This window comes from Carassius auratus, chromosome 41 (genome assembly GCF_003368295.1).
Source record: "Carassius auratus strain Wakin chromosome 41, ASM336829v1, whole genome shotgun sequence".
Classification (NCBI taxonomy): Eukaryota; Metazoa; Chordata; class Actinopteri; order Cypriniformes; family Cyprinidae; genus Carassius; species Carassius auratus.
The window spans coordinates 25656512-25683915 of record NC_039283.1 but is presented as its reverse complement, the minus strand read 5'-3'; the positions used below and the strand labels follow the sequence as shown (position 1 = coordinate 25683915).

At 33.0% G+C, this 27404-nt stretch overlaps 1 protein-coding gene across 3 annotated transcripts in view; it reads left to right on the top strand.

Annotated features, from left to right (window-relative positions):
* The window catches only part of LOC113059402 (cyclin-dependent kinase 14), a 151103-nt gene that overhangs the window by 10835 nt on the left and 112864 nt on the right, over window positions 1-27404 (top strand). The window contains exons 1-5 of one of the 3 annotated variants that reach the window (XM_026227872.1): window positions 11526-11928; window positions 20587-20826; window positions 23043-23137; window positions 25425-25504; window positions 26302-26396. In XM_026227872.1, coding sequence (XP_026083657.1) covers window positions 20602-20826; window positions 23043-23137; window positions 25425-25504; window positions 26302-26396 — 495 coding nt within the window. In that variant the 5' untranslated portion in view covers window positions 11526-11928; window positions 20587-20601. Of the gene's footprint in view, window positions 1-11525; window positions 11929-20586; window positions 20827-23042; window positions 23138-25424; window positions 25505-26301; window positions 26397-27404 lie in introns of those variants that run through there. The other 2 variants (XM_026227873.1, XM_026227871.1) reach the window with 2 other exon arrangements.

Below are 27404 nucleotides of genomic sequence, written 5' to 3'. Positions count from 1 at the left end.
GAAAATATACAAACAAAATGTAAAAAAATTAATATAAATATTAACAAAAACATAATATTATATAAATGATATTGTTCTGTGAACGTTCAGAATATGTTCTGTTGCAGGTGTTGTATAAATATAAATCAAATGTTCATGTACTAGATTAAAAACTGCTGTATTAATAAAAAAATATATATAATGGTGATTTAAAGCCCTTTTTATTTGGCAATTAAGTTTCTAGTTTGATTTCAGTAGCAAACATGCCGTAAGAGTTGGAACGTTTGATTCAATTCAGTGAATCAGATTTTTTAGTGAACTGATTCAAAACTCTGATTCAGTTGCTTCATCACTCAGCATCACTCAGGTGTTTCAGTAAAAATATATAGGTAAATATTGCAATTAAACACTATTGATGCTTATAAATGAAAATGATTAAATATGATACTTCATTCATTGAAAATCTTGCATCTGAGCTCAGCATGAGAGTTTGATATTGACTGATCCAGACCTCCGAAAGAGCATTGTGACTGTTATAGGACAGAAACACAGCAGGAGTGCTCACTTCTCATCCTTTTAAGGGCACTGTGGGAACATGTTTCCCTGTTTTAAGACGTCTGGGTTTATTTCAGCACTGGGTTAGATGGCACAATGTCCCTGAAGGACTGGGAGATGCTAAAATGATGAATATTTTTAAGATCTTTAGGATATTTCTCCATGTGTAAATAAATATTTATGCATTTGACTTCGGTCTGAGAGAATATTTGCAATGAGAAAATTTGAGTTAAAATAATCAAGTAGGTTCAGAATATTGACTGCAAAGTAAAATGCCCAAAAATGTAATTAATAAAACATTCGGCTGAATTAAAATTTAAACACTTAATATTTAAATTAAATTAAATTAAATTAAATTAAATTAAATTAAATTAAATTAAATATTTATAAATTTATTGCAAGAAGTTAAAATACGGTAAAAAAAAGTGAGTTAAGATAATGGTGGAAAATTTATTGTATTGCATAAATTTAAAATACATTTATGAAAATTGAGATAAAAATAATTGAGGAGCTTCAAAATATTTGTAAAATGCAGTAAAGTAAGTTAAACACTACCAGATAAAATATATTTTTCAGATTTTTTATGATATTTTTAAACTCTATGCATCTTAATATTTGTTTATATATATTGCAAATAAAATACAATTACAATTTTTTATTTAAAATAATTAAGATAAAATATTTCTCAGCATTTTAATGATATTTAATATTTATAAATTTATTGCAATAAGTAAAATACAATAAGAAATGTGAATTAAAATGAAATGCGCAAAAGTTAAATACTGTTAGAAAAATGTCTTAAAATAATCAAGTTAATCAATATAACATCAATAAAAATGCATGTTTTAAATTAGAATATTTAATTAATTTAAATTCATCATTTAATTTATATACATCTATAAAAATGCCAATATTCGCCCATGTGTATTTGACAAGAACATTCTTATGCATGAAAAATAATTTTTGTTTCGAAATGATTTATTTACTTATGCACAGAATTAAATCAATGTCTGTTTGTTTTAATGAGAAGCAAATATGAGAAAGGATCATGCATCGAGTCAAACACAGAATTGCACTGGAGTCTTTGTTTTATCACTTTATATTTCCAGCAGATTTCTTATGAATATTGATTATATCTCCGCTCTCTTGATCTTTACAGTAATGTCACGCGTTTGCCTCCCAGCGTCGACAGGGACAGAAGCGACTCGATCACTGACGCACTTCTCAATCACACGTGAAGCGGTGAGGAACGAAGCATCAGGGTTTCATCCGTAATCCCGCCGTGCCAGCGTGGGTTAAGACCCTTCCTCTCATTAAATAATGAGCTGTATTATCCGTATGTTAATTAACCTTCCTTAATAGCCCCTGGAGGCCGTGTAGTGGATATTAAACTGCAGATTGCGTCGGCCTGCGGAGCTGCTTTCGTTAGGCGTGCGCTGACGACGTTTGACGGGAATGAAGTCGGGATTTAGATGCAGATATCATTAAAGGTGTTTAATATGTGTGTAGGTGTCTTTAGAGATTTAAGGATCTTGAAGAGAGTTTTAACTGAACAAAACTTCATGAAGTTTCTGACTGCTGTATCTGTATTCTGTGTTCAAATTATTTTGAGTTTGAGTAAATATTAGGGTTACACGAGAAATGTATTTATCAGAAGCATTTTATTAAATAATTTTATTTATTTACTTTACTGTTTTTAAAAACCCTGGTTTGCTGTGCTTATTTATAAAGCTAATATTTTATGTTAAAAAATATTTTATTTTAAGATTATTAATTAATATTTCATATTTATTTAATAAATTAATAAAATATTAAATATTTATTTAATAATTAAAATTAATATATTATTACAAATAGAAATGTTCGCTATGTTTGTTTAAAGGGCTGCACAATAACATTTTATTTAAATTAAATTATTAAAATATTTTATTAAAATGCTACATGTTTGCTACGCTTGTTTGTTTGTTTATTTAAATACTTCATTAAATATAATGTGTGTATTCTCCACGTAATATTAATGCTTTCTGAAGTTTTTTGATGTGAGGATATTTTGACCCTTTTGACCCAGCTTTGGATTGCTGCTTGACCTCTGATGTGAATCTGTGTTGTGTTGTGAAGCAGTCGGTGTAACGGAGCCGGTTCAGCTCTTGACCTTTGCGTGGGGAACGCACCAGTGTTTAATCCAGTCTGCTGTTGTAGTGATGAGATGTTAAGCAGCAGCTGGTGTCTATATTCACATGCTGTAATTAGCTCCGGGATACTCCCTCCTCCATCCCAGCTATCTCAATGACGTTTCAGTCGTTAGCGTGTGTGCTAACAGAAATATGCAAAGCGTTCTGGAAATGTCAAGCTGGGGAAAACACACTGTTCATGCATGAATAATGCAGAGCGTCTCTTCAAAGTGAAGTGTTCGACATGCCCTGCTCGACTTCTGAAGCGTTCAGTGGTGCATTGAGCAACAGCAAGGATTCAGAGATGTTTTGCTCCGGCCGTGATCTGCTCTTATCTTCCATCCTGATAAAGCGCTTTATCATTTAGCGTTTGCAACCGGCAGCAGTGAAAGCACTCGATGAGGGGTTTAATCGTCGACCAATGAAGGGATTTTACTTTAGCTAGTTTGGTGGCATAGATAAACTCAATAAAGTTTTCTAAAACTTATATTTAGATATGCTAAATGTAGTATGCATGCTTTCCTGACATATGCATTAAGTTGCATGCATTTTCAGCAAATAAATCGGATAAATCAAAGTTAAAAATTCTTGTTTGAGTTCGTTGAAAATTGTTCTATTTATATTCTATCTATTCGTTTTAGCCTAAATTGGTTCATTTTGGCTTTTTGCTAAAATAGCCTAGCTATGTTATAATGTTTGTAAATATTTCGCATCGGCATTAAGCATATTTCTGAATGAACGAATAAAATGTGTCTTATACGCGACTTATATATTTTTTTTATATGTATAGCATATTTTGATATGATTAATTACTGGAATAAATAAATGAATGAATGACTTTTTAAACTGTTTAACTGAATGTATTAATTGGTCAATCAGTTAAAATGAGAATCCCTAGATGTTTTCTTTCCATGTAATTAATAATGCCTTTTTTTTTTTACATGTAAGACATTATGGAAGGAATATAGGACAAAATCTCAAAATTGACGTTTGTGTTTAGTGTTTTTGCCTTAAAGATGTGTTTATATTCAGTTTGTTTGTGTGTGTGTGTGTCAGTGTGAGTGTGTGTGTGTGTGTGTGTCAGTGTGAATGTGTGTGTGTGTGTGTGTGTGTGTGTGTGTGTGTGCGTGTGTGTTCTCTGAAGACGAGTGACCCATCACTGCATCAATATTCAGTCTCATCAGCTCATGTCTTGAAGGAAGTGTTCACCCAGAAATCATCATTAACTGAATAGAGTTCAACAGTGATGTCAGAATAAGTTTAAGCAGTTACTCTCTCGTCTGTATAACACAGCACAACTGTTTTAGTTTATAGACTTTTATTGTAGCGTATTCATTAATAATTTGTTTTAGTTTTTAATTATATGTATATAAATTATTTTTTTTTTTTGTGATTTTAGTACTTCAACTTTTTTATTTCAATAATTATTTTAGATGTATTATTTTAGATGAGTTGTTTATTTTTTATTTAAGTATTTATTCATATTTTGAGTAAGCTTGTATTTTTTGTTTTTATTTTAGTTTAAGTTTTAGTTTAAGTTATATAATATTCATTTATATTAATAAATATTTCTATATAAATATTTTTTTTAGTTTGAATAATTTTAGTATTTTAAATATTTCCGTCTGTGCCTAAAGGATTATGTGTACTATTATAGTGTTTATTCATATTTTGTATTTGCTTTTATTTATTTTCTTATTTTGTTTTACATTTTTAGTCATTTTAGTAGTTATTTTTAGTCAATGTTATATTAGTATTATTTATGTACTATATTATCTATATTTATACATTATTTTAGTTTTATCTACTATTATAGTATTCATTAATGTTTTGAATTAGATTAATTTTGTTATGTACTTTTATTTCTCATTTAGCTTTAAAATGTGTATTTAGTTTGTTTTATTAACTTTAGCACTTCAGCTTCTTTAATTCAGTGTTAAGATAGCATTATGTATACACTACAGTAGTATTTTATTAACATTTTGAATTCGGTTTTATTTTTAGATTTTCAGTTTTCAGTCATTTCTTCATTTCAAGTTCAACTTGTTTTAAGTATTTCTAATTTCCCTTTAAGTTTAAGTTGTCTTTAATATGTCTAATCCAGTGAAAACCGCGTGGGATTGCACAAGTGTTGCTCTTCTCAAACTCAGGATATTTCCCAGAGTGTGTTTAATCTGCTGAAGTAATGAGATCTGATTGCTCTGTGTCTCTCTCTTGACCTTGAGACGATCCGCTCTCGGTCTCCAGGTGTTTTCACAGATGCTGCTGATTTCAGGCTTGACTCCTGATTTGTTCCGTCAGATTGATGGCTGTCAGTTGTCTCTGATAACGTCCTGAAAATGAGCATCGATCCGTCTGATCCGTGGAGACCGAGACCTGCACTTCAGACCTTTAGCAGACGCTTTTATCCAAAGCAGTCAAGGTGTATTGGGTTTGACTCGCTGCTTTACCTATTTTGTCAGAAATGTGATTTTATATATATATATATATTTCCCGTCAACTGTGATTAAATATGAATCACTTAAAAGATAAAAATGAATCATTGAATCACAGTTTTGAATCGATTCACAGATCGGTCAGTTTGTAAAGGAGAGCCGTGTTTAAAGCATTGCATCTGAATCTGCCTCGGCTCTCCTTCACATCGATCGTAGACACACCGAATATTGGAAAGGTGTTTGATTGCCTCGATCGTTGACCTGTGATTAATTTGTACCTCATTAACAGAAGAGCAGCCGAGGCTCAGAGGAACGCTTCAGTCGGTTTATTAGTAAGTATGGTCACACTGCTGCTGTGTAGTTGCAAACCCATGTGAATGTATTTGGGAAATTGTATGAAAAAGCTCTTTTGTTTTGTTTTCTATGAGGAACAAAAATAACAGCATGTGGGTTTAATCATGCAAATCATGACAGAATTGTAATTTTTGGTTTGCATGTGCTGTGAAAGAGTTAAACCTGTCAGTTTTCCCCGAGACTGACTTCTGAAGAATTGCTTCTGCTTTATAACGAAACACTGTTTTCATCCGCTGTCGAGTGAGTGTCACCGGGAGAGTTCCTGAATCTATTATATATCTGTGTATGCTTCAAGTAAATAATAAATTATATATATAATAAATTATATTTATAAAACTATAATACATTTTATAAAGTGTCGCTGGCAAATTCACAGCCAATGCAAATCAGCTCAGATTCTTGAATATATTATGTGTGTATGCTTTAAGTAAAAAATAATAATAAGAAAAATACATAAATAAATACAATAAAATTAAAAATAAATAATTTATAATTTTCTTTGCATATATCATTTAATAAAACATCTAGAAGTAATTTTATACAATTTTATAAAATTATTTTCTTTACACATTTTTTTATTTCTGTTTAATTAAACTTTGTTTTCATGTGAGTCTCGCAGGTAAATTCACAGCCAATGCAAATCAGCTCAAATTCTTGAATATATTTGCTTAAATCTGAGCCTCCAAATCCAGCACATCAATATCATTTCATGCACATTGACGATGACAAACTTTAGTTTTGGGATTCTCCTGTGAGGAGACGGCCTAATGAAGAGATCCCATCTGATTGGCTTTATTAATGCGCAGATTAACGACCTGCAAGATGTTTGTAATGAGCGCTTCGTGGCTCAGAGTGATGAATGAATCCTATTACGGTGTCAATTGAGGTTATTTGCTGCTGAATATGTGAGAAAGACGAAAGGCCGGATGATTTGTTTTGATTTTCGCCTCTTATCTTTCGCTGTTCTGCCAAACAAATGGATTGGCTCGTTAGCTAACCATGAACTTTGAACTTTGAGCGAGTGGTTAACATGAGAAATGAGATCATCTTCTCGTGTATAAATCAGTGGCTCTGTTCCAAACCCTAGTCAGCTGTCTATGTAGAAAGCACCCTAATATATCCTTTTAATTTATCAATAAATGAGCTATAAAACTGATATTTTTGTCTTGTTTTCCAAAACAAATATATAAGCATCCTTAAATCAAGGTGCGTTAAGATGCAAAATTACATTATGAAGTCTTGTTTTCAAAAGTTAATCAAAATAATGTGAAAATATCTGCCTGAAATATCTGAAGCAGAAAAACTAAACTGGTTTTCCCTTTGGATCAAATATTTGTTCTTGTTTTAAGCATAAACTCTCTTCATTTTGATCAATTTCTCAAAAAAACAAGAGTTCTTTCAAGTATTAATAACTAAAATCAAAAGCATTAAAAAAAAAAAAATCTTGAAATAAAATAAACTATATATAAACACAAAGTATAAAAAATTGGATATATTTTTCTATATTTCTGTGTGTGTATATACAGTACAGACCAAAAGTTTGGAAACATTACTATTTTTAATGTTTTTGAAAGAAGTTTCTTCTGCTCATCAAGCCTGCATTTATTTGATCAAAAATACAGAAAAAACAGTAATATTGTGAAATATTATTACAATTTAAAATTATTATTTTTAAATTTATTCTACTTTAAATGATCATTTATTTCTGTGATGCAGAGCTGAATTTTTAGGATCATTATCACATGATCCTTTAGAAATCATTCTAATATGATGATTCATTATCAAAGATGGAAACAGTTCTGCTGCTTAATATTGTTTCAGAACATTTGATACTTTTTTAGGATACTTTGATGAATAAAAAGTAAAAAAAAAAAAGAAGCTATGTTTTTAAAATATAAATATTTTGTAATAACAATATACACTACTAGTCAGTAATTTGGGGTCAGTAATTTTTTTTCTTTCTTTTTTTTAATAAAATCAATACTTTTATTCAGCAAGGATGTGTTAAATTGATAAAAAGTGATAGTAAAGAAAATATATTATTAGAATTTTTATTTTTATTTTGAATAAATGCAGTTCTTTTTAACCTTTTATTGATCAGATATATGAGACAGCAGAACTGTTTCCAACACTCATAATAAATCAGAATATTAGAATGATTTCTAAATGATCATGTGATCGACTGATGTTACATGTGACACTGAAGCTGGAGGAATGATGCTGAAAATTCAGCGCTGCATCACAGGAATAAATTTTTTTTTTTTTTAAAGTATATTCAAATAGAAAACGATTATTTTCAGTTGTAATAATATTTCACAATATTACTGTTTTTTCTGTATTTTTGATCAAATAAATGCAGGCTTGATGAGCAGAAGAAACTTCTTTCAAAAACATTAAAAATAGTAATGTTTCCAAACTTTGGGTCTGTACTGTATATATACAGCCACCATTTCTGTAATAACTGTAATAACTTTTCATAACTTTCTTTAATAAGTAAAACAAAACTAAAAGTGTGTGTGTGTGTGTATATATATATATATATATATATATATATATATATATATTCTCGAGTAAATGTATCTTAATTTAAGAATATTTAGATATTTGATGCCAAAATTACGAGAGGTTTGTGCTTAAAATGAGAAAAATGGACTCAATCAGAATGTTTTATAAACACAGAAATATTGGTGCATTTTAATTACATATGTGTGTGTGTGTGTGTGCGTGTGTGTGTGTGTGTTCTAATAATTATATATAAAGTTTATCAAACAGTTCTAACAAACGGTTTAGCACTGAAAGAATGTAATGTAAGGTTTAGTGTACCCTAGCCCTGCTGTCTGTGTAGGGCGCTCGTAGTGTCAGGACAGAGCCGCTGTTTGTCGTTCTCAGGTTTTCAGATGAAAGTAGGCCAGCAGATGAACTCAACACCTCCCGAAATCATCCGACACTCGTCAGCTGCTGTCAGAAGAGTCGGGTTATTCGCTTTAGCTGATTGCATCGGCTCCCACTTCACAAACACCTGCCTTTAAACGCTTGAATATATATATCCTGATATTTATATATGGGTTTTATATAAATACATATGATTAAATCTACATATGAAGATTTTCAAGAGAAACATCCGAGTCCCTTTATAACTAAACAATGATGATATTGTTGTCTCAAAAGCGTCTCTGTTCAGACTCAGTTCCTCTCGATGAGATGGAAATAAGACGCTGACGACTGGTTTGATAATGAAGTTCCCTCTTTATTCATACTAAGACAGAGAATAACTGTTCAGAAGAGCATCCTTGTACACTACCATCCGGTTTCTGCAGTATGTGTTCTTGAAATGGTTATGGATTCATATCTACAGTTTATCCTCTTACTCTCCGAGCGGCAGGTAGTGTATAGTGTGTATCTGTAGTAGTTGCAGATTAAGGCCAGATCTCTGTTAGATCACGTTCAGATCAGAACTCCATCAGTCGCTCAGCGGCGATTCATTACAAAGATCTCAGAGAATTGGGTTATCTTCAAATCCAGGCGGCCATTTTGGCTCAGACCCGCAGCAGCAGTTTCAGGCAGCAGCAGTTTATTTTGCCTCAACTTCCACTCCATCCATTTCATCTTATACAACTCTCCCTGTGATAATATAATTATTTAGCTGCCTTTTTTATATGAATGCTAAAGCTACACAATTTGTGACTGGTGGTTTTTATTTATTTATTTATTTTTTTCCAGTTCATAAGTTGCTGATTCATGAATGGAAAGCAATTAATTGATTTCAGTAAAATGTTAATTTAGTTAATTAATTTATATTGAAGTAATTTAAATGGTGTAATTTAAGAACATTATAAAATAAAAATAAAATGTTGTTGTTTGACAGCATTACTGAATTATTTTATATATTAAAATGATAAAATTTTAGATGTATTTTGATCAACTATTTTAGTAGTAAATTTAAGTTAAAATATAAATAATTTAGCATTATTGAATGCATTTTAATTTTAAAATAATTTTATTTTAGAAGTATTTTGTTCATTTAATTAAGTAGACAATTTAAGTAATTTAACTATTGGATGAATTTTAATTTTAAAATAATTTGATTTTAGATCTATTTTATTTATTTAATTTAGTAGTTGGTTTAAGTTGAAATATAAATCATTTAACATTTATTTAATGAATTTTAATGTAAAAATAATTTTATTTTAGATGTATTTTGTTCATTTAATCTAATTTTAGTTAATTTTATATATATATACCATTAAAAAGTGTTACATTAGAAGTATTATATTAAATGCATTAATTATTTGAAACACAAGCAATTTTTTTTAACATTGCATTTAATTGTCATTAATAAATGACTGTCCCTTATTTATATAAATGCTAAAAGATTTGAGAAGATACACACTTTTTCTGACATCTTTTGTGGTGAACGGTTTTATTTTATTGTTTCGATTCCTAACACGTTTTCCATGTGGGCTCTCTGCAGACCGAGGCTTTGAGAGCTTCATGCTGTTGTTTGGGGATAAAGCCTCTTTTCTTCCCGTCTCTCTCAAGACTCGTCTCTCAAGGTTAGCGCTCAAATCTCTCCTGCGCTGCTGATAAAGCAAACAGTGTTTCTGTGTGAGGAAGACCCGCTTCATTGAATTATAGGTCAGGCGGTGACCTCAAGTGGACGGCCGAGTCGTATCGATCTGTGGAAGGTGTGAGGTCGAGCTCTGTGGAGCTTGTCCAGGTAAACAAGTCATTTCAGATAGTGTAGACCGTGCCTAAAAACACTGATGTTAGATGGGAAGCTCTAATTCAGCATTTCACATTACTGTAAAAACATGTGTTTGCTGAATATTAAAAAATCAGGGTTGTGTCGGAATCTGGTGAAGGAGATCGTGGCTGAATCATTGAATGATATTATAATTATTGTGTTTTATTTTAGACATTTTTTGTTTATTTAAGTTATTAGTTAAAGATTTTATAATTGTGTTTTGAAATTTAGCGTCTCGTCATCTCTCTAAATGAATAAATGAATTATAAATAAACACTGAGAGTCACTTCATGAGCATCTAACTGTTTGTTTTGAGTAAAATTAGCTTCACATACACAGAACTGTAAAAGTGTTCACAGCAACCCGTCAAAATAAAAGTCTGGTTTGATTTGAAGACATTGTGACTTTTACTATTTTACTGTAGAATGTACATAGAATACTAAAGGAAAAATCACACAATATTTCTTCCATGTTTTAATTTTAATAGTTAATAGCCTTTATTTGCCCCCTCCAAAAAATAAATAATACTTTTCAATAATTAAAAGATAAATTAAATTAATGTTTTATGCCTTCATTTGATATCCAGAAAATACACAACACAGAATTTCTGAGGGAAAAAATCAATAGGTCTACTTTAAGAATAAAAAATAAAAAATAGTTGTTTTATTCATTCAAAGAATTAAACATGCTAAAACACAGAATTTGGTCCAAAAAAAAAAAATTGATGTGAAAACATATACATTTTAATTAGACATGCATTTAATTTTTTTTAACTATTAAAAGGAGTCTAAAAAAAACTGCATCCAGAAAAATTTAAACCTAAAAAATGGCATTTAGGAAAAAAAAGAAAACTGATTTGATAGAGCATTTATTTCAGTGATGATTCAGTAAAATAACAGTGCTGATGTTGCATCGTCAGTGTCATTATTCAGCTCATTTCCCGTCAAATATTGTTCTCATCTAATAAGGAATTGTAAGGAATATGCAAAGACTAATAATGTTCCTAAAAACTAAAAATAGGTTTAATGCTCAGTATGAAAAATATAATTCATGCACATGGACATGATGCGCTCACAGAGATGTGGGTTTGAATGGAGTGTCACCTCTCTCTCTCTCTCTCTCTCTCTCTCTCTCTCTCTCTCTCTCTCTCTCTCTCTGGACATCTGGAGCGTGTCATCCTTTCTGATACTGTTGTTAATGTTACTCATGATTAATGGCAGCTTGGCAGACCTGCGTTTCATATTTCACTGAAGCCGTGTAGGACTGGAGAGAATCAATAGCTGAGAGAGAGAGAGAGAGAGAGAGAGAGAGCAGACGCTGCTGTAGCCTCCGCTTCCTCAAACTCCTCCGGATCAGACCATCTCTCTCTCGCGGGGGTCGCTGCTCACAGCCGGCTCACTTCCCCACGTCTGCACGGCTCAAGAGTGCACGAGCCACACTGTGTGGTGTTTGTAAAGTGAGCGCTGTGAGCACGGTGCACCGAGTCTGTGTCACGCAGCGGTGCTGGAGACGTCACACTGAAAGATTCCCCCGCCTTCACCGTTCCTTCTGCTTTAGTACGATCTCCGGGCTTCCAGCCGTCCAAGGCGCTGAGAGATGTCTTGAATGCAGCGATTGGCCTGCATGTGTTTCGTCTGCATGCGAGAGGCACTCAGGTGAGCAGTTTCCTGCAAACAGTGGCTGCAATAAGGTAAGAGCGCCGCGTCCCTTTCTCCCTCTCAGTGCATGCTGATGGGCTCCAACACTGGCAGACGCTGCCCTCATCACGTTTAATGTGTTCACAGGGGATACACACTGAGGCACACTGCTTGTGACACGCTGTCATGTCCGGAGCGGGTCGGCCCACCTGAGAGTCGCTCTGGGTTATTGAGACGGGGGATTGTGGCACAGAGAGGACGCATGCTTCATGCATCTGTCCTGCAGGATATGGTGTGTGTATTAGGGATGCGTTGTTGTTGCGATATGCTCAGCGTAAGACTTCCTGCCCTGAGGGAGAGAGAGAGGGAGGGAGGGAGGAAGAAGCAGGCCGCTCTCCTCTCATCTGTGTTTGTGCTCCGCAGCATCACGATCTCCTGCGTCTCCATCAGCTGCTTTATCATCCGCTCCATCTCTAACACTGAGAGTGTGCTGATCTATCTATCTATCTATCTATCTATCTATCTATCTATCTATCTATCTATCTATCTATCTATCTATCTATCTATCTATCTATCTATCTATCTATCTATCTATCTATATCTCTCTATCTATCTCTCTATCATCTGTCCATCTATCTATCCATCTATCATCCATCCATCTATCATCCATCTCTCTATCATCAGTCCATCTATCTGTCCATAGATAGACTCATCTGACTATCCATCCATCCATCCATCTATCTGTCCATCTATCTATCATCGATCCATCTATCATCCATCCATCTATCTGTCCATCTATCTATCATCCATCCATCTATCATCCATCCGTCCATCCATCATCTGACTATCCATCCATCCATCCATCTATCTGTCCATCTATCTATCATCCATCTATCATCCATCCATCCATCTATCATCCATCCGTCCATCCATTATCTGACTATCTATCATCCATCTATCTGTCCATCTATCTATCATCCATCCATCTATCATCCATCCGTCCATCCATTATCTGACTATCTATCATCCATCTATCTATCATCCATCCGTCCATCCATCATCTGACTATCTATCATCCATCCATCTGTCCATCTATCTATCATCCATCTATCATCCATCCATCCATCTATCTGTCCATCCATCTATCATCCATCCGTCCCTCCGTCCATCTATCTATCTATCTATCTATCTATCTATCTATCTATCTATCTTTCTATCTATCTATCTATCTATCTATCTATCTATCTATCTATCTATCTATCTATCTATCTATCTATCTATCTATCTATCTATCTATCTATCTATCTATCTGTCCGTCTATCCATCCTTTATAGTTAAACTTGACAAACTGTGCTATTAAAATTGAACATAACTGCACTGAATTTCACTTCTACATTTTGTTGAATTCAAATTCAGAACAAGGAAAGAAATGTAAAATAAAAAAGCTCTGTGCATAGTTGTTAACTAGTTTAAGCGGCTTCGCTCTATATGCTGTGCTGGTGAACTAACCAGATTAAACCAGACTGGACCAGCATGTACATTAGTTTGTGCTCAGATGTGATTATCTTTCTGCGATTGCTTATGTTTTAAGCATAACTGCGATCAGATGAAGCTGAGGTCACACAGACTCGCTCGTGCTGAAGATTTTCATTAGCGCCGGCCGCTCGCATTAAATATGTGCATAATTAACTTCACAAGGGAGTAAACATCCCTTAATTGTCATAGATACAAAGTTTTAATCACCCAGTTTCTCCATTTGTTAGATGTGTTATGCAAATCTAGTCATTAGCTAACTGCTGTTGACCATTGCTTCTCTTTCCCGAGCAAACGTCTGCTACAAATATCAATCTGTGATTCAGATACGATTAGCTACGACACAAGACTGAACTCACTGTAACAGTCCTCCAGCACTCTCTATCATTCTGTTCTTCTCTCTCTCTGTCGTTCTCTCTTTCTTTCGCTCTGTCGTGCTCCCCATCTGTCATTCTCTCTGTCGCTCTGTCATTCTCCCTATTTGTCACTTTGTCGTTCTCTCTCTCTCTGTCGCTCTGTCGTTCTCTCTGTCTCTCTGTCGTTCTACCTATCTGTCGCTCTGTCGCTCTGTCGTTCTCTCTCTCTGTCTTTCTCCCTATCTGTTGCTCTTTCGTTCTCTCTCTGTCGCTCTGTCGTTCTCCCTATCTGTTGCTCTGTCGTTATCTGGCGCTCTGTCGTTCTCTCTCTCTGTCGCTCTGTCGTTCTCTGGCGCTCTGTCGTTCTCTCTCTCTGTCGCTCTGTCGTTCTCTGGTGCTCTGTCATTCTTTCTCTCTGTCGCTCTCTCTCTCTGTCTTTCTCCCTATTTGTTGCTCTGTCGTTCTCTCTCTGTCGTTCTCCCTATCTGTTGCTCTGTCGTTCTCTGGCGCTCTGTCGTTCTCCCTATCTGTTGCTCTGTCATTCTCTGGCGCTCTGTCGTTCTCTCTCTCTGTCGCTCTGTCGTTCTCTTTCTCTGTCGCTCTGTCGTTCTCTCTGTCACTCTGTCGTTCTCTCTTTCTCTGTCATTCTCTCTCTGTCGTTCTCCCTATTTGTTGCTCTCTCTCTGTCACTCTGTCGTTCTCCCTATCTGTCGCTCTGTCGTTCTCTCTCTCTGTCTTTCTCCCTATTTGTTGCTCTTTCGTTCTCTCTCTGTCGCTCTGTCGTTCTCCCTATCTGTCGCTCTGTCGTTCTCCCTATCTGTTGCTCTGTCGTTCTCTGGCGCTCTGTCGTTCTCTCTCTCTGTTGCTATGTCGTTCTCTGGTGCTCTGTCATTCTTTCTCTCTGTCGCTCTCTCTCTCTGTCTTTCTCCCTATCTGTTGCTCTGTCGTTCTCTGTCGCTCTGTCGTTCTCCCTATCTGTTGCTCTGTCGTTCTCTGTCGCTCTCCCTATCTGTTGCTCTGTCTTTCTCTGGCGCTCTGTCGTTCTCTCTCTCTGTCGCTCTGTCGTTCTCTCTGTCACTCTGTCGTTCTCTCTTTCTCTGTCATTCTCTCTCTGTCGTTCTCCCTATTTGTTGCTCTCTCTCTGTCGCTCTGTCGTTCTCTTTCTCTGTCGCTCTGTCGTTCTCTCTGTCACTCTGTCGTTCTCCCTATCTGTCGCTCTGTCATTCTCTCTCTCTGTCGCTCTGTCGTTCTCCCTATCTCCCTATCTGTCGCTCTGTCGTTCTCTTTCTCTGTCGCTCTGTCGTTCTCTCTGTCACTCTGTCGTTCTCCCTATCTGTCGCTCTGTCATTCTCTCTCTCTGTCGCTCTGTCGTTCTCCCTATCTCCCTATCTGTCGCTCTGTCGTTCTCTTTCTCTGTCGCTCTGTCGTTCTCTCTGTCACTCTGTCGTTCTCTCTTTCTCTGTCATTCTCTCTCTGTCGTTCTCCCTATCTGTCCCTCTGTTGTTCTCTCTCTCTCTCTCTCTCTCTGTCGCTCTGTCGTTCTCTCTCTCTGTCGCTTTCATCACATGAAAGGTGAAATGTAGAGGGAAGGCCCAAGATGTGCAGTGTGTTGTGTTTCAGAAAGCAGGTGTTGGTTCTGATAATCTTCCTGTAAAGAATGCGATCAGTTGATCCCCAGTGAAATCATCAGTGAGACATTATTCTGCTGAACGCAGTGAGACGAGATTGAGCTGACGCTGGTGATGTTGAGAAACACGTCCTGAGCCAAACAGCCCTTAAACATCTCCACCGTCAGGAACTCACTTCTGTCATTAATACAGTACAGCCCTCTTTTCCATCCAGTCTCTGTGAAACTGATGCTTAGCACGAACTTTAATCACAGGAGTTCACAGTCAAGGACGCGAAACTCTTTTGCTAATTTGAGGATTTTTAATCAGTACACACTTTATAGAAGTTTCAGTTCATGTTTTATAATCCTGTTGCTGTATTCTACAAACTAGTGAGCTGACAACATTAACAGAACTGAGTTTGATGTTTGCGTGTTACACATAAAAATTTTACTTTTATTTTACTTTTCTTGCATGCATGAACTTTAAACACATAATATAAGTATTTCCTCTTGCTTCCCAAGTTATGAAATGCAGCTCATTGCGTGCTGAAGCGTCTCTATCTGTTGGCCGTTCATACGATCTGGATTTCATTCACTGTAGTCGAGTTTATAGTTTCAGTCATCAGAGAAACTAAGTGTTGATCAGTAACTGAACAGATTATAGTCGAGTATAGAGCAGACGGTATATTAGATTTGACAGGAAGACTGCAGACTGTTCAGTTTCAAATAATAATTAATTATCTTCTGCTCATCAAGGCTGCTTTTATTTATAGTAAAATTTGTAAATATTATTAGAATTTAAAACAGCTGTTTTCTGTGTGAATCTGTGTTAAAGTGTAATTTATTTCTGTGATGCTCCACTGTATTTTCAGCATCATTCCTCCAGTCTTCAGTGTCACATGATCTTCAGAAATCATGAAAATATGATGATTTACTGCTCAAGAAACATTTCTGATTATTATCAATGGTGAACACAGTCGTGCCGCACAATATGTCTGTGGAAACTTTGATATATTTGTATTTGTATTATTTTTCAGGATTCACAGATGAACAGAAAGTTAAAAAGACCAGCGTTTATTTGAAATAGAAATATTTAGCAACATTATAAATGTCTTTACTGTCACTTTTGACCAATTTAATGCATCCTTGATGAATTAAAGTATTGATTTCTTTAAAAAAAATCGTACAGACCCCAAACATTTGTTTGATTGCAAACAGTAGATTACATTTGTCCAATTTACACAATTGATATTTATCTTCTGAATAACAGCTAGTATGTTGCATGTTAAGTGATCAACTCAGAAGTCTTGGTCAGTCGTCTGAGTCTGTATCTATCTCAGATTCATTCATGATGAAGAGATCAGACGATGAAGCGACTGGAAACCCTCTCACTGCACATTATATCATCAGACGGCTGAGAAACACAGAGATGTAATGCATTAGCGTCATCGCCCAGCATTATCATTATCAGGCTTCCCATCTGCATGACTTATTTATGATTTCCTCTTTGCTCTATTTTCTGTGATCAGGGAGTGTTTTCCCAGTGGCTTCTTAAATATGAAGCATTGTTTCTCAGCTGTAGATGTTTTGCTGGAGTCTCTTTCAGTCATTTATTCTGCAGTGACGCTCCTGACAGCCGCGCCGTGGGCAAACAGCTCACGCTCACATCACATTACATTACAGCTCAGCTCTGTTTGTTTCAGAACTGTAAAGAGATTTACAGTTACTTATTTATTTCTAAATATGTGGTGTAAAAATGATCTGAAGTGGCCCTAAATAGTTATTTTCAATTCTAGTTTATTTGTAAAGTGCTTTTCTTGATACAAATCGTTTCAAAGCAGCTTTACAGAAACTTTAGTTTCTAAAATGTATTTAGTAGAAGCTTGTCAGTGGTGATATTGATGTAAATATGGCAGAAATATACGGAGATTATGTAATCAAACAGACGTTGAACATTATTAAGAGCAATGATTATATGTTGCAATCAAATATTTGGATTTGTTTTTCAAAATTTTTTTTCATTCTTTTTTAATTTACTCATTTTTAAAAATGTATTTCTCAAATTTTTATTTTTATAATTTATATTTTTTTTATGTTGTTCTTCACTCTTATGCTTGCCTATTTTTCAAATTATTATATTTCATAACTTATTTTTCCTAATAATTTCTTTCTTCATTTTTTTTCTGATTATTTGTTCACATTAACTTATTAATATTTATTAATTATAGTTTTTTTTGTGTGTGTGTTTTAGATTTTTATTTATTGTTTAATTTAATTTTAATTTTCTTATTTATTATGTATTTATGTATTACTATTTTTTATATGTAATTATAGCACACATACACACATGAATATATTTAATTTATTCATAACTTATTTTTATACTTTTATATCTTTTCTATTCGTCATGTGTTTTTGCATCTTTTTTCCCCTCAGTATTCAGAGGCTTTTATTCTGTGCCCCACGTGACTCCTCAGAAGCATCAGACGGGTTATGTGTAATTCACAGAAACAAGAACAGGCTAAAATATCCAGATCTAATGAAGAAACCGCTGCTGGGTTTGTGATTAAAGACTGATGAGCTTTTTCTTTTGATTATTTCTTGTCCACGAGAGCTTGAGAAAACTCAGTGTGCTCAGATGATGATACTTTAATGTTGTAATATCAGGATTAGTTTACTGGTTAATTGCTGAAATTTTTCAAAATGCAACTTTATTTACAGTAGTGCATTAGTAGCCCGAATCCTAGGCTTGTTAGTAATTCGATTAGATTAGTGTTTACTTGCTGCAGTGATGTTCGGACGTCGTTAAGTCATTTCTTTGTTATAATTTAATTCATTTTTTTTTTCAAAATTTTGCTCATTTATTTATCTCTGTTTTTACATTTATATTTTATATTCCTGTTTTTTTGTTTTATTTTATTTATATATTTTTTATTTTTAAATATTTGTTTTTTTTTGTTTAATTTTATGTATTTATTTTTGTATTTTTATAAATTCTTTTTATATATATTTTCATTTTTTAAATTTAATTTATTTCCTTTTATATTAATTTTATAAGATTTATCATGTTTTGATAATTGTATTTATTATTTTTTTTTTTTCAAAATAATTTTTTGGTATTTTTTTTTTGTCATTTGATAAGTTTTATTTTTGACATTTTCTATTTACTTTTTAATGAAAATTTTGTTTGTTCGATTTTATTATTTGATTAAAGAATTTATTCAAACTGTTTGTTAAAATGCAAACAGTCTCTAAAACGTGCAGAGGAGGCGGAGTCTGTGTGCAGTCTGATTGACAGCAGAGGAGGCGGAGTCTGTCTGCAGTCTGATTGACAGCAGAGGAGGCGGAGTCTGTCTGCAGTCTGATTGACAGCAGAGGAGGCGGAGTCTTTGTGCAGTCTGATTGACAGCAGAGGAGGCGGAGTCTTTGTGCAGTCTGATTGACAGCAGAGGAGGCGGAGTCTGTGTGCAGTCTGATTGACAGCAGAGGAGGCGGAGTCTGTGTGCAGTCTGATTGACAGCAGAGGAGGCGGAGTCTGTGTGCAGTCTGATTGACAGCAGAGGAGGCGGAGTCTGTCTGCAGTCTGATTGACAGCAGAGGAGGCGGAGTCTGTGTGCAGTCTGATTGACAGCAGAGGAGGCGGAGTCTGTCTGCAGTCTGAGAACACAGAGACAAAGAGCCAAACATGTCTCTGTGACGTTCAGACGGTTTTTAATGCAGAAGCGATGAGTTCAGAGACTGTGACGGCGGCTCAGTTCTGCTCCGAAGCCGCTCTGAGAAATGTCACCTACATGTTCATGTCTCAAATACTGTCCTGTCAGGACGAGAAGAAGAACACAGAGAAATGTCATTTAACTCGACCTGTTCTGCATGACATTTCACTTCAGTTTCTGTTCAATATGAGCTTCTCTCTTCAGAGATCTCTGACTGTTTATCACACAAAACTGTTTTATTGTAGCGTACAAATTTCATATTTAGATAATGCTGTGAATCCTGAAGAATCAAATGCATCACAGTTTCCACAAAAGTATTAAAGTTGTCAACATTGATCTGCTGTAAGCGTTCGAGTCTGGCTCTCATACTGAGGTGTGTTTGGTGAAACTCGGCCCGTGTAAGTGAATATATTGAGGCGTTCGCGGGACGTTCCTCGTGAATGTTTAATCGGAGACATGACATGCTGCTCTGGGCTTTCTGTGCTGCTCTCAGTCCGGCGGCGATGGAGTGGCCGGTAGGTTCACATGCTGTAGATTAATGCTCGTGTGTGTGTGTGTGTGTGTGTGTGTGTGTGTGTGGGTGGGCTGTAATACTGCTGCTGAGAGCCTGGAATCGTTGTCTGAACTGAGATGAAGATCTGAACATCGCAGGGAGTGTGTTTTTGAACTAAAGTGTTTCTACTTTCACTGCAAGCAGGGTTTGATCTTGTTTTTGTGTTTAAAAGGCACAGAAAAATGAGAGCTTTCTTGCTATTCTGACACACTTCAGATTTTGTATTTATTTTAATTTTACTTGCTAATAGTTTCTTAATTTTCAGTGTTTTTTGTTTCAAAAAATTATTACATTTTTACTACTTGTATTGATTTTCTGTAAATATTTGTACTTTACTTTGTTTTACAATGTTTTAATTGTAAGTTTTTTAAAACGATTTTAAGTGATTTTAAGTTTTTTTTATTTCAATTTTTTTTGTAATTTCACAATTATAATTTTTTTTCTTTATAACAATTTTAATGATAAAATTTTTTTCCATTATGCATTATTTTAAATGTACAATTATAAAAATTTGTGCATTTTTAGAGATTTTTTATTTTATTTTTACATTTCTTTTACATTTAAATTATGATTAAGTTTTAGTATGGTTTTTATTTTATTTTATAATTATTGTTATTTTAGTTTTTAATTATTTATTCATTTGAAGTATTTTTTTGTATATTTTTCATTTGACTTATTATCGAATTATTTATTTTACAATATAATTGGTCAATTTTATGAAGTGTTTAATTTATACTTGTTGATTCAGCGTGTGTGAACTGCACGAAACCACTGCAGAAGATTGTCTTGAAAAAGTGTACGACGAGACTTTAGCGAAGATGCATAAACTGAGATTTATTTAAAACTGACTGGTGCTTGATGATTGTCCTTCCGTGTAAATGCATCAGATCTAAAGCGTCAGAAATCCAGTGTGTGTACAGTACTGACGATGATGCTTTTCTCCTCAGATATGTGTCACAAAGATGTCCACTCGCAGCGGTCAGGGATCAGACTCGCTCATCAAGCCCCTGGACACTATCCCTGAGGACCGTAAGGTGCAGCGGACGCAGAGCGGCTTCGACCCCTTCGAGAAACCGGCCGGTCAGGTGAAGCGTGTGCACTCGGAGAACAACGCCTGCATCAACGCCAAGAGCTCGTCCTCCGGGAAAGAGTCTCCCAAACTCCGGCGTCACTCCAGCCCCAGCTCCGTGAGTCTCCCCCTGAATCCCTTCAGTAGCTGCTCATTTGATTCGGGTTTGTTTTCGTTATAATCATCATTAGACATATCCTGACAGATTTGTGTGCTGAACCCCTCTCAGCTGAAATATTAACTTTAACAGCACAGTCAAGATCATAGTTTTTGATCACATGACATGCAGGTATACCATTAAAATATCTCATTTTTAAAAATATGTGTTTAATATGGAGGTGTTTTTTTATTTATTAACATTTTACATGATGATTTTATTGATTTTTTAGTAAGTTATATTTTGTTTAAAACTCTTATTTTATATTGACGTATTTACATTTTACATTAGTTTTTGTTCATTTTTAGTAAGTGTTTTAGATTTTTTTAAGAATTTAAATTTGACTTGTTTTAATGATTTAGTTTATTTATTTTTAGTGTGCGTTTTGATTTTTTTATTTGAAATTAAAATGTATTGACTTTTTAATTATTTTATTTGTTTAGTAATTTTTAAGTAAGTTTTAATTTTTTATTGATTTTAATTTTATATTTATTATGTTTTAAAAAAGTTCATTTTAATTTATTTATTTTATTCACTTTTATTCATATAAAGATTTTAATTAGATTTTTATTTCACTTTGATTTTATTTTTTATTTAAAAATTTTTTAAATTGTACTTAATGATTTTATTTGTTTTTTATTTAATTGTAAAATTATTATTTTTTACAAATTTTGCATTATTTTATTACTTAGCTATTTTTATGAACACCACTTTGCATACATCATTTTATATAATTACTATATTTATTTCAATTTAATTTAAAAGAGGCTAGGTGCTTTCTGAAGTATGTAATTCCCAAAGCGAGGCACGATTGTCCTGAGAGAGAAAGCTGAAGGAGGCCAGTTTGAAGGAAGCACATTTGCTTCTGATTCACACCAATGAAAAATGGATGAGTGTAAGACCAGACAGAAGGAGCGGAGAGAGAGAGAGCTTGACCTCTTTCCCAAAACACCCTTCCCCTTATTCTCCTACAGAGCTTCACTCAGAGCCGTTCTCTCGGTCAGGATAGTAAAGGCCGTGCTGAGCTGCTGTTTACTGAGGGTTCTCAGAGACAGCTGGTGTCTGGTGTTGATAAAGGCTGCAGGGTTTGTGGTTACAGACACATCGGAGCGAGCGCTTATCCGGGAAGAGTCCGGTAATCTTTCACACCAATCGCAATAATTGAGTCGCTGCTGCGGTTTCGGATCGGTGTCAGGCTGCAAACCTGATTACTGAAGAAACGCTGCGTTTTCAGGAGCATTACTGCTCTTCAGAGAGAGCTGCATTCAGCACATATTACTCTGAGCTCCACTTTATAAAATAAAAGTTCGTGAAATACCTAAAAACAAATCAAATCGTCATATAAAATTAAAATAAATCATTTTAAAATAACAAATCTAAATAAAATACTTACTATAAAACAAATATAAATTAAAATAAATAATGATAATAAAACACTTGCTAAAAAAACAATATAAAAAAAGTAAAATAAAAAATCTAAATAAACACTTACTAAAAACAAATAAAATCATAATGAATTTAAAATAATTTGTTTTAAAATAAAAAATCTAAATAAAACACTTACTAAAACAAATAAATTCATAATATAAATAAACAAAAGTAGTAAATTAAAGATAAATTTTTATAAGATAAAAAAATCTAAATAAATCACTTACTAAAAATATAATCATAAAATAAATTGTTTTACATTTTTCTATTTATTTTAGTTGTACTTTTAAGAGTTTTATCTCAATTTTAAAATTATTTAATTTAATTTTTTTTAGTCTTTTTTCCATTTATTTTGACATTTGTATTGTTTCATCTATGTGATTTCTATAAGTGTGTGTGCTGTTTTTGAGACACTTGTGTGTGGATTGTGTATGTTTCGGAGACACAAACACTCTTATAAAGTGAAAACATCTTTCCATCTATGAATGTGTCTCACTTACTGTATGTGATCTCAGTCTGAAGGAAATCAACACATGCGCTCATGAATAATTAAGAGTGGCGTCTTCTCATTGGATGAGGACACACACTCTCATGAATAATAATGAGACACCGATGAGTCACTGATGTTCTTCAGGTGTAAGAAAACGTCACAAAAATGAACTTTTCTTCCTTCAGTTGAAACGAGTGTCTTGGATCTGAACTCACATCTGCTTCAGCATCGAATGAAAGATCCTCTCTCTCTCTTTCAGCCCACGAGCCCAAAGTTCGGGAAGGCAGATTCGTACGAGAAGCTGGAGAAGCTCGGCGAGGGATCCTACGCCACCGTCTACAAAGGGAAGAGCAAGTGAGTCCAGATTATTACATTCATTTATTTATCAAATCATAAACACAGAATCCAGAAAACACCAAACACAGGATTCGTTAGGGTTTTTTATATCATATATTAAGTAGTAAAGCATATATATATATATATTTCAAAATAAGAGTCTTTGTAAATTCCAGGCTTGTTCATGGTTCCATAAACCTCTTAATGCATGAAATCATTTTTTTGGGATACTTTTGGTCTCATATTTCTCTCATCTTTTCATAGGAGCAGTTGAAGTTGTAAAATATGCACATTTCAAAATAAGAGTGTATTTAATGCATGTTACTGATTAAATATCCATTGTAATGTATAAATTGTATTATTATTATTATTAATAATAATAATAATAATAAAATAATTGGGTTCCAATATTTTTTGATCTTTTTGAATGAACAGTTAAGTAAAGGATTTACATTTCAAAATAAGAGTCCGTGTCTATTTCAGGCTTGTTAATTATTAAATATATATATATATATATATATATATAGTAAATCATACATTAAATCAATTCCAATACATATATTAATATTAAATAAGCATGTCTTGAGTATTTAAGTTTGCAGTTACTTAAAAGTGAGATGCAGCCTGTTTAATTCAGTCTAATAATTTAAGACCTTTAAGAGGCTTTTTCTGTAAGTAAAATAATTGGGTGTTAATTTTATTTGTGCCGATCTTAAACTCTATTGAAACCTCATTTGGTAACAGAACTGTAAGCAAAGAGGGAGCAGATCATTATTATTATTATTATTATTGTTATTATTATTATTATTATTATTATTATTATTATTATTATGTGAAATCTGAATGAAATGGTTTTTCATATTGCTGTAATGAAAGCCGAATGAAAGCCTTTTCGACAGGAGCGTGTAACACCTGTTTCTCCTTCATAAATGAAAATCTGGAAAATAAAACTTGAGCTAGCGTGAAATGAATAGTGCGTTATTGTCAGTGTTTTTCATAGTAATGATGTTATTTGTGTGTAGGTTCATTATGAGCTCTGTGTTCAGATTCACTCCACTGCCTCTAAATTGCATTTCATTGAGTTTAAGTCGACAGTAAATCACTCTTGACCCGGTTTATTGTCCGGGTCTCACCGAGCACAAACCAGCAGTGCCTTTATTTAAAAACACAAACGCTTTCTCCGTAGTTTCGCTCTGCCTCTGAAACCACTTTCCCTTTCTGATGACATCATCAGTCCCTCGTCTCAAACTATAGTCAACTGGATTAAATCAGACTGCACACAAAGGCATCTGTTTGACTTTTTCCCCAAATTCTGTTTCCTGTTGCTATAATACTTCTGGTTTAATTCTTTCATTAAATACATCATATATAAATATTTACATAAAAGGAGAATGTCCAAGCTTCAGGTTTCCAAATACTGCAAGTGCACAGGGATTTATACTGGCAAGTATTTTTTATTTTATTTTTACTTTATTTTAAATTTTTTGTTTATTAAATATTATTTTATTTAAATAAAAAATGTTGAAAGAAAAATGAACAAATAAATATTATTATTATTTTATTTTACATTTATGATAATGATCATTTAATTTAATGCCACACTATATATTTTTTTTCTTCCCAAATTTTGTTGTCTGTTTTAATTTTAATCAATCTTTTCAATAAATCTTTTTGCAATTTAAAATACTAAATGTAAATGAAATAATTGTCAAATTGAATATAATTAATAAATATAAATAATTAAATAAATTGGATGGATAGACAGATAGATTTTTCTTTCTTTCTTTCTTTCTTTCTTTCTTTCTTTCTTTCTTTCTTTCTTTCTTTCTTTCTTTCTTTCTTTCTTTCTTTATTTATTTATTCAAGTTGCCTTTTCAGCCAAATGCACAAGAAATCTATAAAATATTTACAAATTATTTAAATGCACAAATAAATATGTAAAATTTCAGAGTGAAACATTATATTAATATAATATAATAAATATTACAGTTAAATAAAAAAATAATATTATGTATATTTTGGATCCATTAATATATAGTTTCACTCTGCAATATTTTTTATTTATTTGTGTATTTAAATGATTTTTTAAAAAAAATATATTTGATATATTTTTGTGCATTTGGCAGACACTTACCGGAAGCGACTTGCATTGGATTTCAAAGTGAACAGTTTATCAGTTCATGCGTTTCCCGGGAATCGAACCCATGATGTGGAGTTGCTGTTTGAGCTACAGGAACATAAACACAGTGTGTGGATCAGATGAACACCAGACCTGTTGATGCGGTGTGTGTTTGTGTGTTTGCAGGGTGAACGGGAAGCTGGTTGCGTTGAAAGTGATTCGTCTTCAGGAAGAGGAAGGAACGCCGTTCACTGCGATTAGAGAAGGTGAGTCTCATCACACGCTTGTTTTACTGTGGCCTTCACAGAACAGAGAAACTGAAGCTGACGTCATGAACAACAAATCAGTTTATAAAAGTCAAATAAAGTTTCTGAGCTGATTCAGTGACAAGAAAAGGAGAAAAGAGAGGTCTGTGCTCAGTGTGAAGTTAATTTCATATTTTTCATATCTTTTTATTTGTAATAATTTTAACTGACGTGTCTTGTGATCAAATCCTTTAATAATAAATACTTATTGATTTTTTTTTTTTATATCATGACTTTCTGTCTTGCTTTTTTGTGAAACATAAAATGAAAATAACCAAGCTTCAGTTTACCAAATACCACATAACAGTGATTTTTATTTTATTTTATTTTATTTTATAAAATTTTATTTTATTTTATAATTATTTATTGCAAATATTTTATTTAATACTTATTGAATTTAATTTTAATTTAGTTTTTAATAAATTTGATTATTTACTTGTTTACTATTATTTTGTTTCTTATTTATTAAACAATTGTATTAAAAATAATAATAATAAATTAATAAAGTTCTGCAAATGTTACGCTCAAGTCTGGATACAAGTTATTAATTATTTTTAATTTTAGAAGTCACTATATGCACATCTGCTTTCTGTTTCCTGTGTTCATGTGAGCCTGGAAAACTGTTTTTATTAATTAAATCCAGGAACCGCCGACTGACAGAGAAATTGTCATCTGCCTCTGCATTCTCATATTTTACAAAAGCACAAATAAATCCCAAACAAGAGTGTAAGCGGTGATGTGTGTGTGTTTGTGTGCAGCGTCTCTGCTGAAAGGCCTGAAACACACCAACATCGTTCTGCTCCACGACATCATTCACACCAAGGAAACCCTGACGCTGGTCTTCGAGTATGTGGTGAGGATCAGATCTGCTGACAGGATGGAAATCAGGCCTCGGCCGTTCTCCTATAAATAGTGTTTAGTTCTTGTTATTTTCTGTAACTCCACACTTTTCCACATCCTGTGTCTCACAGCCGCTGGATCTGGTCTCTGTGATGCTTTAGTCAGCATTACTCCAGCCTCAGGTCTTCAGTCTTGAGTTTATTATTTACTGTTATTTATACTCTCTAAAAAAAGGCTGTGTTGTTTCAACCCAACTTTGGGTCAAATATGGACTAACCCAACTTTTGGGCAAGACAAATTTAACCCAACAGCTGGTTAGTCCTTATTTGACCCAAAGTTGGGTTGAAACAACACAGCCTTTTTTTAGAATGTAATTAAATTTTTATTATCTATAATTTATTTATTAGAATTATAATATTATTGCTAACAATATAATGATAATAATAATAATTATAATGCATTTGAACAGTGATTTATACGGTCTAATAATTATTAGATTTTTCTAAAAATATTTAGTAGTTTCTTATTTATGATTGTTTATTGTTTAATAATGATAATCATAATTTATAAAAATTAAAATAATAAATCTATAATTTATTTATTATAATAATAATGATATCAATATAATAATAATAATAATAATAATAATAATTCATGTGAACAGTGATTTATACTGTCCAATATTTATTTTATTTTTCTAAAATATTGTATTATTTGTTTAAAGAAAAAGTAGTAATTTATTGCATTTTATTTGAATTTATTTGAATTTATTGTACTTTTTGACTTTTTTATTTAACTTCTAGTGTCTTATCATTTATAATTGTTAATTTTTATATAATAATAATAATAATAAATCATTTTATTATAATTATAATAATAATGCTATCAATATAATAATAATAATAATAATAATAATAATACTGCATGTGAACATTGATATATACTGTCCAATATTTATTTTATTTTTCAAAAAATATTTATTTAAAAAATATTTTTTCATTTTATTTAACACTTTATTGCA